The sequence below is a fragment of the Candoia aspera genome, chromosome 3 (genome assembly GCF_035149785.1).
Source record: "Candoia aspera isolate rCanAsp1 chromosome 3, rCanAsp1.hap2, whole genome shotgun sequence".
Classification (NCBI taxonomy): domain Eukaryota; kingdom Metazoa; phylum Chordata; class Lepidosauria; order Squamata; family Boidae; genus Candoia; species Candoia aspera.
In genome coordinates, this window is record NC_086155.1 from 23,132,380 (window position 1) to 23,150,419 (window position 18,040).

General features: G+C 43.0%; 1 protein-coding gene across 3 annotated transcripts in view; it reads left to right on the forward strand.

The window, feature by feature from the left end:
* The first annotated feature begins 2,537 nt into the window (after positions 1-2,537).
* Positions 2,538-18,040, forward strand: part of STK4 (serine/threonine kinase 4) — an 82,525-nt gene continuing 67,022 nt past the window's right edge. For 2 of the 3 annotated variants that reach the window (XR_010067536.1, XM_063297141.1), the window contains exons 1-2: positions 2,538-2,704; positions 9,061-9,141. Coding sequence is in view for 2 of the 3 variants with exons in the window: in XM_063297141.1 (XP_063153211.1) it covers positions 2,673-2,704; positions 9,061-9,141 (113 nt within the window). In the remaining variant the exon portion in view is untranslated. The remainder of the gene's footprint in view (positions 2,705-9,060; positions 9,142-18,040) is intronic. The other variant, XM_063297140.1, reaches the window with a different exon arrangement.

The window sequence follows — 18,040 nt, forward strand, 5'->3', positions numbered from 1 at the left end:
ATCTCCGAATAAATTTATGAGCAGTAATCTCGCATAAAAATACATAGAAATGAACGGGAAATTAAAGTTTCAGTCTTCAGAGAGAGAAGGTAGACGTTAAATTCAGTCAGTGTGTGTGTTGCAATGACCTTCCAACAGATAGTGGCATTTCTATTATACTCAAGATTATTAAAAGGTCGAGAGGGTCATCCCATTCCTTTTCTAGCAAGAGGTTTAGCACAGACATACAATAAAGCATCCATGGGGTGGGAATCTAGGACAGTGCCAGTTTTGGACCAAGGCAGAATGCTTTTCTACCGAAAGGGTAGATTCTGCACAAAAGATTTAAGCCTTGAGGGACCTTACAACAGAGGCCCACAAATTGCACTCGTCCCACCCAAATTTGTTACAGTATTGAAATTTGTAATACAACAGAAGGGGGGATCATTAAATACATGACAATAATAATATGAGCTATATTTAATTAATTGCATTTAGATTTACATATAAGTATAGATACATTTGTTTGTGCCATCCAGCCCCAACTCATCACTGGAGGATCTCCTTGCCTCATACAGTACAAGGATAGTCCACCAGTTGCCTGCAGACTACACGTAGCCTCCCAGTGGCCCTCACAGCCTTTTCTGGACTTCAGAATCCCCTTTCCCTCCTCTTTTTTAAAAATCAGAATCATAGCATTGGAAGGGGCCTTGGAGGTCTTCTAGTCCAACTTCCTGCCCAGCACAGGACTCTTCATGATATACCATCCTTAAAAGCAAAATGGGTGCCTTAAGCTTTGCAGAGAGTTAAGTTACCCATTTTATTCCTTAAAAATCCCAGCAGTGCTGAATTTTCCCAGTTAATACACACTCATTTTGCCCCTTAGTTTTTCCTCAAGCTGACAAAAAAATGGGCCAACTCCTAACCACTGTACCCTGACCACTCCTGCATTATTGGCTAACAGATTGTTGTTAATAAGCTTTATGCCCCAGGCAATTTAGTTAAGCAATTTATTGGCCATCTCAATCACCAAAGCAATTCTAGGCAGTGTACAAAACTAAAAAGTTTAAGATATGCTAAACATAGCCAACAATAAGTAAATAAAAACCACCCACGTTGGGAAATAGAAACTGCACCAACAGGATCACCAGTCACCTGTTGAAAAAGTCAGGACAACAGAGTTGAGGCTATATGAACTTCTGGAGAAATGCTGCTCCAGAGGGCAGGAGTGGCCCCAGAGAAGGCCCATCTCCTGGTTCCTGCAAGATTACTTTGTTGCAGTTCTAAGGCCTGGAGAATGTGGACCCTGCCAGGTCTCACTGGACAGAAACAATTGAAAAGAGGTGGTTTGATAGGTAGCCAAACAATGGTGTCTGCAGGGAGGGAGGAAGGGTGCTTAAACAGGCAAAATGGCAGACATAGCGTTGCAATCCTGCCTCTTTGATTGCCAACTTGCCTGTTTTGATCTCCCCTGATGCTGCTATACCCAGGTCTCAAACCTGGAATTTATTACCCTGAAATGTCAAGTACTTTCTTGGGAGTTATAATACAGTTGCCCTCAGTTTGAACCATGTAACTTCATTCTAGTTTAGCCAGATGCATGCTATGATATATAAATTATCCATAATTCTCTGAATTAATTAACGAGAAACACAATTCACTAAATTCAAAGGAGCTTTCTTCCAAGTATATGGATTCAAAACTGAATTCAAATAGTAACTCCCAAATAATCAGGATTGTTCTGCTGAACTGAGTGTGCTTAAGGCCATATGCTTACAGTATCCAAATCATGTATATTCAGGAGTAGCCCTAGCCATAAGTATAGGATTGCGATCACATGTTATGTAACTCTGTGAGTTTATTCAGAAGTTAAATCCTCACTGTACAATAGCTAACATATATCTGGATAAGGATAGGTAAAATAACCAGGTTCAAATGTTTACTCAGTCTGGTACCTTACTAGGATACTGTACATTGGGCCAGTTACTGGCCTTGAATGTGCTGACTTAACAGAATTATCTGGGTTTGTGCAATACACTGGAATATAAACCACCAAAGTTGGCTTTGTGTGACACACAAGGCCGATGATTGCAAACTTCTGGTCAGGTTTTCTGATCCTATGGGTACCATCCAGGGTAACAAGAAAACGAAGTTATAGCACAGGGTGTGAATTCCGCCACGGTAGTTGGTAAATCATCTTTTAATGCAATGTGTGAATCCAACACCTCCAAAGTTAATGTGTTTGCCACGTCTTACTTCAGCTCCGGGGACGCTCAAGCCCACCGGTCTCCCCTTGAGAAAAACAGAGGACTAAAACGAGGAGGAGCGTAGGCATCCCCGCAGCCACGCCCACCAAAGCCCGGAGAGATTTGCCGCCGAGACCCGCGAACCACGTGGGTCGGGTGGTGAATTTCATCCCCCGCCCATCCTCCCGCGCGCTGCCTTCCGTCAGGCCCGGCTGCCGGGCGGGCGGGGTCCGCCTTGGCTTCTCTTTTGCGGGGGCTGGCGGGCATCGCCTTGATAGGCTGCTCTGAGGCGGAAGTGCTGCCGCTGTTTGGGAGGCGGGGCCGCCCCTTCAGTCAGAGCGGGTAGAGGTGCAAGAAAGCGGGCGGGATGCAGCGCCGGTGACTGTCGCCTCTCTTTGCTTCTCCGCACCATCCCAGCCCCGTCCACCGGCTGCTGCCCCTGCGGCCATGGAGACCGTGCAGTTGCGCCACCCGCGCCGGTGAGGAGCCGGACTTTGGGGGCCCGTAGAGGAAAGGGCGTGTTCGTGCGATTAGGATGGTGGAATAGCCGTCGAGGATAGAGCAAGCCGAGGCGACGGGGGCTGCGCGCAGGATGCGCTTCTTCTCGCCTCAGAGGCCTCCTCTTCGCTCTTTCCTGAAGAGGAAGCTCTGCGCCACTGCCTCGCTGGCATTCGCTGGTCGGGGCTCGCTTGCACCTTGTGCTCAAGGACAGACGTCCTTCTGTAATTCTTTGTCTCAAAGTGGGTGCACAGCAGGCTTCCTATTGGTGGAGTCGCGTCTGCGTTTTGCAGCTGTTTGCCTCTTCTGTCTCCGTTAGTCCAACTACTTCTTTGGATTTAACTTCCACCTGAAATTCCAAGCTACCGTACTCGGTCATCTTATGTGTGTATTTTGAGTATCTGTTTTTCTTAGTCGTGTTCTATTGCACTGTAAAAAACAGTAGAAATGCAATGCACAGGCGTGTTCTTTTTGTGTTGCAAAACCAAAATGCAATGGTACTGTTAGTGTGACAAACTTACATCATGGTATCTAAAGATACAAACTTGTCATCTTAGGTCAGGATGACCTAGGGTGAAATCCCATTATTGATTACTCTGGTAGTAAGCTTCCAAAGATGGAGATAAATTTCCCTCAGGCAGGGATACTGGTCATTTAAAACATGCGTCTTCCTAAAGTTAGGGTTGGTTTTCAAGTTTTTGGGTTGACCCATCAGCAGAAGATTAGAAAGTGAATAGTAAGAAAGTTGTGTTTTATGGATTTGGAAGTCTTTGCAAGTTATATGTTGTCTTTTTAGAAACATTTTCTGTAGAAGGTAGAGCACAAACTGAACTCGTAACTACTATGGGTTCACATGTATACATTTTGATGCATATCGGACATTTTAGACACCATCTACGCAGGAAGTTGGTCTCTTTAGTTACCAAAGCTCATTGCTTTCTTAAAAACATGGTAAAGGGAAGTGAACAAAGGAGTACCCAGTGACTGAAAATGCATAAAGGGAAGTTCTAAATGTCAAAACTCTGAAATACTGAAAGTCAGTTTCTTGTGCAGTTTTAATTGCCTAAATAGTACTTTATAACATTTAAAGTATTAAGTATTTCTGTATATGTAGATTGCAAATTATGTAATTTACTGAATTATTAGATTTTTATCTCACTTTTTTTTTAAAGAAAGCTTGATCATAATATAGGAATAAAATTAGCATGGAAGTTATGTCAGGGACAGTACTTTGTGAACACTGCTATTTATTTGATACCTGAAGATGTCTAAAACAGTTTAGGTAATACTTCCAGAGATTTATTAAGAACTGCTTGGTATTGGTAATTATTGCATTATCTGAAAGGAAGTTGCTTTCCAGAAAGCAGAATAGGATATAGAACTATGGCAGAAAACCTAAAGATGGTTAGATATACATTATCTTCCTGTTTAAATCAAAGGTAATGCTGTGAGCTTCATTATAAATTTAAGAATATATTAATCCACATTGCAGTTTAGTTTTGAATATACAGTTGAATGCAAAAGTTTAGGGACCCCTGGTCAAATGATTTATTTCCGTGAGTCCCTATGGGAACAGAAGCTGGTACCAACTATTGGTTGTTTATTCGTTCAGTCGCTTCCGACTTTGTGACTTCATGGACCAGCCCACACCAGAGCTTCATATTGGTCGCAAACCCACCCCAGTATTCTTGCCGTGAAAACTAAATGGTACCAACTATACATGATGCAAAATTAAAGACAACATCTTTCTGCAAATGTGAATGCATCATGTAATTATTTGCAGATGCAAAATAAGAAAGCTAAGAGTATGGCAGGTGCAGAAGTTTGGACTATTTTCCAGATTTTCATGTAATAAAATAAATAAAATAATGCACTGAATCAACTGGAAGTTTTGCACCTGCAGTATTTTTAGTTGGCTTATTTTGCATTCAATTTACAGAGATGTTGTGTTTAACTGTCAACCATGCAAAGGTTGTATCAATTTCTGTTTATTTAGGGATTCATTGAAAAATGCAGTTTGATCAAGATTACCTAAATCTTTTCATGCAACCATATTTCCAGATTTAAAACTTAAAAAGCAAGTGAGACTAGATCACTGAGAACATGACTCCTCTTTGTCTTAAAACATAGAGAAGTTCTTAGGAAGATGAATATCAGTTGTCAAACTGAATCTTGCATATTTATAGCATGCTTATTTCATATAAATATTACAGGTATGCTTAAGTTTTTCTATATTATAATAACAGGTCTGATGTTAATTAACAGTTAATTAAATTAATGGCAGATGCAGAAATGCACTGTGATTCTTCCAACCTTCTCATTCTAGATTCAAAAATACTTTTATTATTAAAGTATTTAGTCTTAATATAACATCTTGCACATACCTCATCCTGATATTAACAAGAACACATTCATACCAGATATTCATGATAACGTATATGGTTGCTTTTAAGCTGTGTGTTTTAGGTATGAAATTATAAAAGATCTCTAGTCCTGCCTTAGGCATGAAAACCGGCTGGGTGACATTGGGCACTCTTTCTCAGCCCAACTCACCTCACAGGGTTGTTCTTGTGGAGAAAGGAGGAGGAGGATGGAGTATTAGGTATGTTCATCACCTTGAGTTATTTATAAAAATAATAAAGGTGGGATAAAAATTAAAGCAGGCATAATGTTTGTATGAATATCTTTACAGTTGTAAAAGAGTCAGTAAGGATTATATTGAAAATGAGGAACTGTTATTTTCCAGATTACAGGTAGTCCTCATTTAGTGACTGCCTCATTTAACGACAGTTTGCAGTTACAACAGTGATGAAAAAGTAACTTTGTGACTAGTCCTTGCATTTATAACCTTAGCAGGTCTGCAAAGCAAAAGAAAGCTGAAGTAAGATCATAAAATCGTGATATTGCACTTAGCGACCATGTTGCTTAATGACCGAGTTGCCTCTGAACGAGGACTACATGTATTCTGAACTGTAATTTCCTAGCATCTCTCAGTATATGCTACTGAGGCTGCTGGAATTAAGATCAGCAACATCTGAAGAGCCACAGATTTGTTACCATGATGTAACATGTTATTAGCATTGAAATATTTGCCAAATAACCTGCTCCAAACCAGTAATCTTGGTACTAGTAGTCTTTGCTTATTATGAGTGGCATTTTATTGCTGCCCTCAGATACCATACTAAACAATGATGTAGTGCTATGAACCTAATCATTTTCTGGACTTCAGTTTTTTCCCTCTGTTTTCCTTCTCTGATGCAGCTACACAGAACTTCCTGCTTTTGGTGTAGATGAATCATATTTTATTATATTGTCTGGACTCTATCTTAATGAGAATTAGTATAAAACACCTGACAGTAAACCTTGGATTGATTTTTTTCCTACTTATCATATTTAGGGTTAATCAAAATTTTATCAGACACTTGGCCAAGCTGCAGTTAATACAACTGAAAAACGTGGCTGTTCTCCCAAGCCTTGGAGTAGGGTACATTTGGAGCTCCTGTTAGTTGTGTTTTCTGTTATAGGGAGTGTGTTTGTCTGGACATGTGAGATTTTCTTTTTATTGTTTACTATTTTGTAGCGTAAGCTCTGTGGAGTTGAGTGGCCTCTAAATCGGATGGATGGATGGATGGATGGATGGATGGATGGATGGATAGATAGATAGGAGTTGCAACTTAATGTCTGGAGAACCACAAATACAGTACTCTACCCATTGCAATAGGCGAGCAAACCCAGGTTAAAGACAATTGAGGTCTGAAGGAATTTTTGTAACATCAGACTGTTATCAGAGACTGCAGTTACTTTCAATTTTGGATTTGCATGCTCAACAAAAAAAACTGTTTCCTTAGTTTTGTGGTATAACGAATTAGTTTTTCCACAATAGTGGAAAACCATCTCAGCCCCCCCCCCCCATTCACTTGAGTTTGAACACTTTGGATTCTCAGTTTTTGGTTTCCTTTTTTTTTTAATTGCCAATTATTTTTCAAACCTTTTAGCTTTGGGGTTTTACTTGATGTATTATTTGCTTTGTAGCATTGCTCTGTTTTTGAAAAATATCTCATTAGTCTATAGCCATATACACTGATTTGTTTTTCCTACATACAATATCCTTGCATTTCTTTAGATTGCTGATAACTATGAAATTTTGCAATCACTTTCCAGCAGCTTTACTGGCACAAGTGACTTAAAAATTAGGTTAATATTTTTCTGCTAAAATCTCTAATTTATGATGATAAAAATGAAGCAGTTTTACATAAGATAATATGCTGGTGAGTTGACTGGTGATATTTTATTAGAGGCAATTACTCAGTGAAGCCAAGGAATGTATATCAGGGGTTCTAAAATTGTGGGTTGTGATCACTCACAGAGTTGCAAGCAAGTGCAGCGGGTGCGTGGGGTGGTGGTCACAATGTGTTGAAAAGCTGACCAGTTTTACCATTATCAGGATTCATTCCTACCTTGCACAAACCTGTTATGGGCTTGTACAGGCAAAGTTGAGAGGAAAGCCTAGAGTGAGTTTTGGGTGACGGCTAAGCCACTAGGTCGAACCGTAGGTAGGTAGGTAGGTAGATAAAAGTGTGTAGTTATTACTTAATCTTATTCATTATCATTTTAGGGGGTCATAATTATTTGAGGGACCACCTCTCCCCAATCACATCTACCCATCCCATCAGGTCTAGCAGGAAGGCCATGTTGCGAGTCCCATCTACCAAGAAATGTCATCTGACAGGACCCAGGATAAGAGCCTTTTCTGCTGCAGCACCGGCCTTTTGGAATATCATTCCCTCTGAGGTCAGATTTGCCCCAACCTGCTGGTCTTTCAGAAGGGCCCGAGGACACAGCTTTGGCATCTGACTTAGGGATCCAGGAACCTGGCTATAGAGCCTGTAAAGTGGCTGTATTAATAGGGAAACTGAGTGCGTTTCCTGCAGATTGTTTTTTTTTAATGGGTTTTCTTTTTTTCAATTTTTTAAATGATTTTTGTTATTTTTTGGTAATGTTGTAGTATTTCTTGTGGTTTTTTAACTTTGTATGCTGCTCAGAGCCACATTTGTGAGACGGGTGGCTATACAGGTAATCCTCACTTACCGACTGTTCAAAGTTACAACCATGCTGTCCCTTGGTCATGTGATCACCACAGTCACATGATCACCATTACAGTCAGCAGGCATTGTCCTGTGCTTGACCTGTTGTTTTTCTTCCCCCACCTTGCAGAGTGGAGAGATGGGAGAGGAAGGGATTACAAGAGAGTAAGCAGGCACACCGTGGGGAATACATCTGGTTGTTTGTGTAGCATGCTCACGGCTGCCAGTACCAGTGCATTGCTTTTGATGTGTATTGTCCGTTGTGTTCCTGCTTGCTTACTTGTAATCCCTTCCTCTACAATGAATGTAAATACAAACATTAATTCCCTTGTTAATTATCCTAGTACTGGGGTGTACATTCCAAAGGGTGGTGGAGTGGTTAGGAGGCAAACAAAGGTGTGAAACTGATTAGTCTTGTCAGTTTTGAGCCAGAAATCACAGTTGGGGTAATCTGATTTCCCACTTAGGGACAGAGTTGCTGGTCTCAGTTGTGGTCTGTAAACAAGGGCTACCTGTATAAATTTACCAAACAAACAAATAAATATTAGAGTTTGAGAACTAGTGTATGTAGTTGCCAAATGTGCTACGATAACATTTAGAAGTGAATTAACTGGTTGCTTATAGTGTATGAATGTGGTTAATACATTTCGACTAGCATGACATATGAAAATGGCCAATTGTGGCTTGTTTAAAAATGCATAGCTGGAACAATTTGTTGCTGTAACAGTTACCCAAATTGCAACTTGGGAAGGATAAGTTATTTGCTGTTTTCGATTCCAAACCAGACTATATTCTGTAATCTTAAAGCTTTATCATTCCGACCTGTTCTCGTGTTTCACCATTTCCTGGGTCTTAGTAATATTTCCTCTTTTAAAATCATTGTGCATTTTGCATATGCTGCTGATTCTTTTTGTCTTTTTGCATTCAGAAAATGAATACCTAGTTTTCAGGAAACAGTGTAGAAAACGTCTCGTTACTAATAGTGCATTTTGGATAAAAAATATTTTATGAATTGGAATACTTTCCAGTACAGGAGATATAGCTGATGCAAATGTCAGGATGCCTGGGAACTTTGGGTCTCTCTCTTCTACCTATCCTTAAAAGGTTCATTGCTGTATATGCATGGATTACACTCAGTATTCGTAGAACAATTTGTTAACAAATTATAATCTATTTTACCGCTGGTGTTGAGTTAGGACTGAAAGTCTATCCAGTGAAATCTGATAACACAATGTCTAATTATTTGATTCCAGGCAGCTAAGAAAATTAGATGAAGATAGTTTGACAAAACAGCCTGAAGAAGTGTTTGATGTACTAGAGAAACTTGGAGAAGGGTAAGTGATTTACATAAACATCCTTACCACAGTGTATATAATGCTACCAGAGATAATAGCTGTGTATATAGAAATGGTGTCATTTCCTGATATGTATAGGCAAGCATAACTGTATTTGAAACAGCAAGTCATTTTGAAGGTTGTAAATAAACCAGGCTGCTTATTTCAGAGCAAAACCTTGTTTTATAGAATGCAATAGAGAAAGTTACAGAGTGACTTGTACTCCAGGAGATAGGAGTTGTGCAGACTTTTTATTATAGACATAAAATATTCCATATATCTTGCACCAATCAGTGGCTGGACTGCCACATTTTGCTTGGATTACAGTTTCCAGACACTTCAAGGGTAGCCCCATGTAAAGTGGAGTGCAGTAGTCAAGAGAGGTTATAATGTAGGCATTGATAATTATTGCTAAGTCACCCACAGTGGGGTTCAGGAAGCACTCTCAAACTGTGAATGTGCTCTTTCTGGGTGATGTAGCATCATCCAGAATAGGTTTTACCACAGTCCTAGAGTGCAGCGTTTTCCTACCAATGGTAACTTTGTCTTAATCTGGATTTAATTTCAGGTTGTTTTCCTTCATCTAGTCCATTATCAAGATTAGGAGGAATTCAAGGGTCCTGATTGCTTCCTTGAAGTTAGTTAATAGGGAGCAGTTGAGCTTGGTGTCATCAGTAAATTCATGGCGTCCCTCTCCAGAGCTCCAAACCTCCCCTGCTGATTTTGTATAGATGTTAGACAGCATAAGAGACAAGACTGTGGAACACCATAGATCAGTGATCCAGATGTTGAAGAGTAGTCCCCCAGCACCAACTTTTGCACATTCCCAACAGGCAGTACCCAAACCATTGCAAGACAGTGCTCCTAAGCCCCAGTTCCACCAGAGGACTGGATTGGGTCATTTTAACCAGTCCTCTAAGCATGTAGAGGATTAGAACAGCTGCCAGTCTAAAATTGACTAGATAATGATGTCTCTGTGTAATGGAGTTACAGAAAGTTCTTCCACGTTCAGATCACTGGCCTAGCCAAACAGAATGCTAAATTCTGGAACATGACTTGCTGGATTGGGGTGGGTGGAGGCGACTACTAATTAAAATATTAAAATGGCTTTGAAATGTAGGAGAAACATTGTTTTACTTTGAACTTTGGTTACACTAGTTGCTGTGACTTTCTTTGTTAAATTAGTACATGATGTTTGCTGATGATATTTATGATTGTGTGCATTTGGGTACTCATACAAACAAAATGTATACAGGAAGTCCTCAGTTAACAACCACTCATTCAGTGACCATTCAAAGTTATGAATGCATGGTGTTTATGACTGGTCCTCAAAGTTCCGGCCGTCCCAGCACCACCAAGGTCATGTGATTGTGTTCTGGGCACTTGGCAACTGGCTTGCACTTACGACAGTCACAGCACCCCGCAGTCACATGATCACTATTTGTGATCTTCTGTCCTGGCTTCCCACAAGCAAAGTCACTGGGGAAGCAGGCAGAGAAGGTCACAAGTTCCTTGGATAAGTCTCCCCCACCCATGCACCCTCGCACAGTCCCTCCACACTTGCACTGCACCTCCGTGGCCACCCGTGTACCCCCTCATTCCCTCTCCCACCTGGCAGCAGCTTCTTACCTGCTGGCCTGCTTGTGACCTGCCTGAGTCTTCCAACTTCCAGCTGGCTTCCCCACTGACTTTGGTTTTTGGAAGCTAGTAGATAGTTACGAGGAGGTGCTTGCTTAATGACCCATGATCCTTGCTTAACAATGGCAACAGGGACTGCAAGGATTGCCATTGCTAAGTGATGCGGTTGCGGGATGTCACGCTTTATGACTGCATTGCTTAGCAATGGAAATTCTGGTCCCAAATGCCGTTGTAACTCGAGGACTATCTGTATACAGATAGAATTCAGTTAAAGATTCCATCATTATTACTCTGCAGCCTTTTGTTCTGAGCAGGCCAAGAAACCATTAAGATTTTACCACCATGGCTGGGGGAAAAAAACTAAAAGGGTACAGTTAGTGGGACCCATGAAATGGTTTTGTCATTTCTATGCAGAGCCTTTGTTCCTATCTACATTTTTGCAATATGTAGCCTAAAGATTATGCCCCTGCTACTCCCATAATGCCAGATATTCTGTATTTCCATGGTGGCTGAAAGTGCACAGACATGCATCAGAAGATAAATATTCTAGTTCCTGTCTTAAAGCAAAGTAAACATTTCTATGTGAATCAAGTTGTTAGTAGCATTTAAAACCATTTCTTAAAATTTCAGTCCTTTTTGTTTGCTACCCCCCACCCCCCCAATGTTCTGGTGTTTTGTTTGTTTAGCCACTTTCAGGTTCTGCAGGTTTCCTGCCTCAAGGCAGTAGGAAACTCTGTACTGTGGTGGTTAGAGGGGTTCCAAAAGGGGGCTGCTGTGTCTTCAAGTTGTCCATTACTGGCAACTGAGGAAGCCGTGCTGTGTGCTAAGCCTCACTTTCCCAATCTGAGCTAAAAGAATGAGAGAATGCTGTAAATATTCAGAAATTTTCTCTTATATCCAGCAATGCCATATGTGACTTAGATTGCACTCTTCCAAAAGCAATATTAAGCATGCAAAATATATTTCACAGGGAGACCCCGTGTTAATTTCTAGTAATGAAACAAGTAAATTAATCTTTGGCACATTTAAAGTTAAGTAATGTCACTGGTACATAATCTGTATCCCAATAAATAAAGACATTGATCAGAGATGAATAGCTACAATACAGTATCAGTTTTAGTTTCTAAAAACTAAATCAAAAGTCATTTTCTGAGAATAAAAAATGTTTCTCATGCAAGTGTATTTCTTTCCACATTAGGAGTATTAAAACAGCTTCTTCCAGTAGTAAATTTCTCATATACACTGGTGCTTAAAAGTTTGTGAACCCTTTTGAATTTTCAATATTTCTGCACAAATTTGATCTAAAATATGATCTGTTCTCCATATAAGTCCTAAAATGAAATAAAGAGAACCCAGTTAAACAAATGAGTCAAAAACATTATACTTGCTCATTGGTTTATTGAGAAAAATGACCCAAAGCTACATATTTGTGTGTGGCAAAAGTATGTGAACATTTACTTTCAGTAACTGGTGTGCCCCTCTTGGGCAGCAATAGCTGCAGCTAAACATTTCCAATAACTGTTGATCAATCTTGCCCATCAGCCTTGAGGAATTTTATTCCATTCTTCCTTTCAGAACAGCTTCAGCTCAGGGATCTTGGTGGGCTTCCTGCATGAGCTGCCTGCTTCGGGTTTTTCCACAACATTTCTATAGGATTAAGGTCAGGACTTTGACTTGGCCATTCCAAAACATTGACTTTCATCTGCTTTAACCATTCTTGGTTGTACAACTTGTGTGTTTTGGGTCGTCGTCTTGCTGCATGACTCACTTTCTCTTGAGTTTCAGTTCACGGCCAGATGCCCTGACGTTTTCCTGTAGAATTTGCTGAAACAAATCGGAATTCATAGTTCCATTAATGATGGCAAGCTGTCCCAGTCCAGAGGCAGCAAAGCAGGCCCAAACCATGATACTGCCACCACCATGTTTCACCAATGGGATAAGATTCTTATGCTGGAATGCAGTGCTTGCCTTTTGCCAAACATAACCCTTTTCATTCAAGCCAAATACATCTATTTTGGTCTCATCCACCCACAGTCATTCTTCCAATAGTCTTTTGGCTTATCCACATTGTAATGGTTGCCTAATCCCAAATACTCAGTCTCACGAGCCCGGGCTTAAAGATAACTGATTTATTAAAGGAATAGTATGCAAATACAGAGAAAGCTGAGAATGAGCAAAAGCGTGCCAAATACAAACTTAAAAGCCTTGCCTTCAATCCAGTCCCGCCCCAAGCACCCGTCAGCAACCACCCCCTCCCAGGTGCTAGCAACCATTACACGCGCCTGGGAAAGTGACCTTGAATATGGTTGCAAACCCAAACATACATTCCAAAGTCCCAAAACAAAGAAGAGAGCACGAACGGAAAATACCAGCAAAGAGCAAGCTGAGTATACACGGAGAAACGGTTTGACATGTGAAACGTTACGATGTTAACAGAACATTGAAACGGGGAACATGACATATCGCCCCCCCCCCCCCCCAGAACAATGCTAAGGAGCCGGCTTGTCCGGGTAGGCAGAGTGAAAACGAGCGACAAGGTGGGGTGAGCGAACATGGTGAGCAGAAACCCATTCAGGATGAGGGAAATGTTTCCAGCGGACGAGGTACTGCAAAGTGGAGTGCTGGCGGCGGGAGTCAAGGATTTCAGTAACCTCGAAGTGCTGTTGGTCATCAATCATGATTGGAGGTGGTGGAGCCAGTTGGGGATGCCAGCAGTCCGACTGCAGGTAGGGTTTGAGCAAGCTGCAATGGAAAACAGGATGTAAACGCTTGAGGTTATGGGGCAAATCAAGTTTGAAAGTAACAGGGTTAATCTGTGCAACAATGGGGAAAGGACCAATAAACTTAGGACCAAGTTTTTTCGAGAGTTGTGGCGATTTGATGAATTTTGTGGATAAGTAGACTTTATCCCCCACAGCAAAAGTAGGTTCGGGGGAGCGTTTGGCATCAGCATGTCTTTTATAGGTGGTTTGTGCATGGCTGAGAGCTTGTTGAATATTGTGCCAGGAGTCTTTGAGAGTTTCAGCCCAGTCAGTGAGAGAGGCTGGTAGTGGCTGCGGGTGCGGGAGTTCGGGTATCGGGACGAACTCACGCCCGAAGACAGCTTTAAAGGGAACTTTACCAGTGCTCTGATGAACGGCGTTGTTATAGGCAACTTCAGCAAACGGGAGTAGGTCCACCCAGTTGTCTTGTTGATAATTGACAAAGGCTCGTAAGTATTGTTCAAGTGTAGAATTAACTGCTTCAGTAGATCCATCCGTCTCCGGATGCCATGAGGTGGAGAGGGCTTGTTTGGTGCCAAGCAGTTTTAAAAATGCCCGCCAAAACTGTGACGTAAATTGTGTGCCTCTGTCACTCACCAAATGGGAGGGGATTACGTGTAGGCGGTACACGTGCATGAGGAATAGGCGTGCCAGCTGTTGCGCGGTGGGGATAGAGGCGCATGGGATGAAATGAGCTTGTTTTGAAAAAAAGTCTTTTACAACCCAAATGACTGTTTTTCGTTGACTTGGTGGGAGGTCGACAATAAAGTCCATGGATATGTCCTGCCACGGGAAGGACGGGGTCGCCACAGGTTGCAGGAGGCCTTGAGGTTTGCCAGTTTTGCGCTTTGTTGTTGCGCACACAGGGCATGCAGTGACATATGCTTTAAGGTCCTTCAGTAAAGTTGGCCACCAGAATTGACGCCTAACTAGGTGAAGGGTTTTAAGATACCCAAAATGTCCAGCCAACTTGTCGTCGTGGCAGCGCTGGAGGATCGTCTTTCGTAATGCATCAGGGACATAGAGACGATCGTTCCGCCAGGCAAAATTGTCAGTGAAAGTTACAGTGTGTAGGTTTGCTTGCAACCAAGTATCAGTTTTGAGGTGGAAGAGCAACTGTTGTTTCAAATCTGATGGAATTGGCAAGCGTGGTGGATGGGGGGGAGGCGGAGCGGCTTGGGGCTGAGTTTGTCGCGCTCGCGCCCGGCTGCGTGTCACAGCTGCCAAACTTAATTGCTTTTCTGTCCATACAGTACCCTGTACCGTTGGCCCTGGGCCAGCGTCTTGGGGTCTGCATGATAAAGCATCAGCTAAAAAGTTTTTCTTGCCTGGTATAAATTTGAGGGTGAAATCAAAGCGACTGAAAAATTCAGCCCAGCGAAGTTGTTTGGGGCTGAGTTTTCGACTGGTGCTTAATGCCTCCAAGTTTTTATGGTCAGTCCACACTTCAAAGGGGTTTGAAGCCCCTTCTAATAAGTGGCGCCAAGTTTCCAAAGCGGTTTTTACAGCAAAAGCCTCTTTTTCCCAAACATGCCACCGTCTCTCTGTTTCCGTGAACTTGCGAGAGAGGTAAGCACAGGGTTTTAAAGTGTCAGACTGGTCTGACTGGAGTAGCAGTGCTCCGACAGAGAAATCAGAGGCATCCACCTGCACCACGAAAGGCTTAGTGGGGTCAGGATGCTGCAAAATGGGTTCGGAGGTGAAGATTTGCTTGAGCGCATCGAATGCCTGTTGGCAATTTGGGGTCCATTTAAGGAGCGCTCCTGGGTTCTTTGATCGTCGCGTATCCCCCTGAGCTTTAGTTTTTAACAGTTCAGTAAGGGGGAGGGCGATTTCTGCAAAATTTTGGGCAAATGCCCTGTAGAAATTGGCGAATCCAAGGAAACTTTGTAATTGCCTCCTGGTACGGGGAGGCTCCCATGCCAGAATAGCTTCAACTTTGGTAGGGTCCATCTCAATACCCTTTGCAGAAATTCTATATCCCAGATAATCGATTTGTTATTGATGGAAGGCACACTTGGACAGTTTAGCATACAACTCAGCTTTTCTCAATTTAGTAAGCACTTGACGCACCAAGTGAATATGTTCTGACATGGTTTCAGTATAAATCAATACATCATCCAAATACACCAGTACCCCTTTGAACAGGTGGTCGTGCAAGACCTCATTGATAAGTTGCATAAAAACCCCAGGTGCCCCCGATAAACCAAAGGGCAAGACTTTATATTGGAAAGCCCCAAGAGGACAGTTAAACACTGTTTTCCACTCATCCCCTTCTCTTATGCGAATGCGAAAATATGCTTCTCTTAAATCCAATTTTGAGAAGATTTTGCCTCTGGCCAGATGTGATAACATATCTTTGATAAGGGGCAAAGGATATTTATTTAATATTGAGACTGCATTGAGCCCGTGGAAATCGGTACACAGCCTCAAAGAGCCATCCCTTTTTGGTCTAAAGAGAACAGGTGCCCCCACCGGGGAGTTTGCAGGCTCAATGAAACCCCTAGCCAGGTTTTTGTCAATGAATTCCCTCAGCGTAGTTAGCTCTTTGGGAGACATGGGATAGATTTTTGGGTGAGGTAATTTTACATTGGGGAGAAATTCAATGGCACAGTCTGTTTTTCGGTGAGGTGGCAAGCGATCTGCTTCCTTTTCCCCAAACACATCAGCCAGATCCTGGTATTGGTTAGGCAGTCCTTCTAGAGGCTGAAGTGTTTGTACAGTAGTGTTAGCCACCCGTCCTCCCTCCATGTCCTCTAACAAGTCCTTTTCTGGTACTTTATAAAATCCATCAGCAAACGTTACAGTTCTATGCAGCCAGTTGATAAAAGGGTTTTGTTGAACGAACCAAGGCATTCCTAAAATAACTAAAGGCCCCCCCACTGGAGCTATGACAAAAGGCAATTTCTCCCAATGGGTGCCCATCTGTAAAGCAACCAGTCCTGTGGAGTGGGCAACTGCTTTCCCCCCAGCCATAGTTCCATCCAATTGCGTGAAGACCATGGGCCGTGGCAAAGGGAACGTGGGCAGTTCTAGGGCAGCTACAACATCAGGATGCATCAGCGAACGGGAACAACCCGAGTCTAGCATGGCCCAGACTTCGACAGTTTTGGTTCTAGAGCCCAATTTTACTTTGACAGTCAGCGTAGGAAAATTCCCACTCACCGAATCGTGGTCGCGCCCGGTTTCTTCCACCTGCCCAACGGCGCCCTTCAGGGCAGGTGGAAGCCTTTTCCCGCCGGCTGGTCGAACTGTAATTCCTCTTCCTCTTCCCCGAATGTAAGGCCTGGAGGGTGGAGTTCAGCGCAGGCAGCCTTCATCTTGCGCGGCAGGGATGGCAATTTTCCTGACGCTTTCCCTGGCCGTTTCTCTGGTCGGCGTCTTGGGCACGAAGTGGCACGATGCCTGTCCTTTCCGCATCTCAAGCACTGACCTTTCGCAAATCGTCGTTCTCTTTCTTCCTCCCAACTTTTTGGTTTAGGGCGGCTCGGAAATCCCGTGGCATGAGCCCCCTTAGCGACTCGGGTTTGTCTCAGTTCCTTGCTATGGGCATACATTTGTAGAGCGTTTTCCGCGCTGCCCGCCAACTGAATCCACCCGTATAACGTTTTAGGATCGTCCCTACACAAAGCCCAACGGAGGGTTTCCGTCTCCAGCCCTTGCTTGAACATTTCCACTAAAGTCGACTGGGACCAATCCTCCACCTTTCCCGCCAGGGCTTTAAATTCTAAAGCGTAGTCTGCGACAGAGAGGGTTCCTTGAAAAAGTTTTCTCAGGGCGCTTTTCGCTCTCTCTTGAGCCAATGGGTCTTCAAAGTGCTGTTTTAGTGACCACAGAAACTCATCAAAGTCCTCTAACTCCGTGGCCTCTGCTTGGCATAGCTGTACGTACCAATCAGCTGCCCTCCCCTTCAGCTTGTTGGCAATAAAATTAATTTTGCCCTGTTCCGAACGAAAACTTCGGCCCCAATCCTCCATATAATGTCTAGCATTCGTAATGAAAAAAGAGAGCGTGGTAGGGTCCCCATCAAACTTCACCCCAAACGGTGGGAAGGTTCTTACCGGCTCCACCGGCTGTGGTGGCTCTGCAAACATCAACGCACGTCAAGCCCCCAGCGGTGGCCGATCTCTGGTTGCCCTCGACTCCTTTCCTCCCAATTGTCGGGAAGCCCGAGTCTTACTTCTTCCCCTGAGTGACAGGGACCTCTGTCTTGGGTAAGCCAGCTGGGAGGGGTCTTCTTCCCAATCTTCCTGTAGTGACCCTGGGCCCCTGGGGATATCCTTTAAGAGGGTCACTATCATATCCATTTTGTCCTCTATTGCTTTCATGCGGGCAGGAGTGACAGGCTCTTCTAAGGGTCTATTGGTCACCACCACCCTCGGTGATAAGGGGATTTCATGTTCCCAGGATGGCTGTGGAGATCCCCTCCCCGGTGCTGCTTCCACTTCGGGTTGGGGTTCACCCCTTGTGGCGCCCTGCACCGCCAACAATAGCTCATC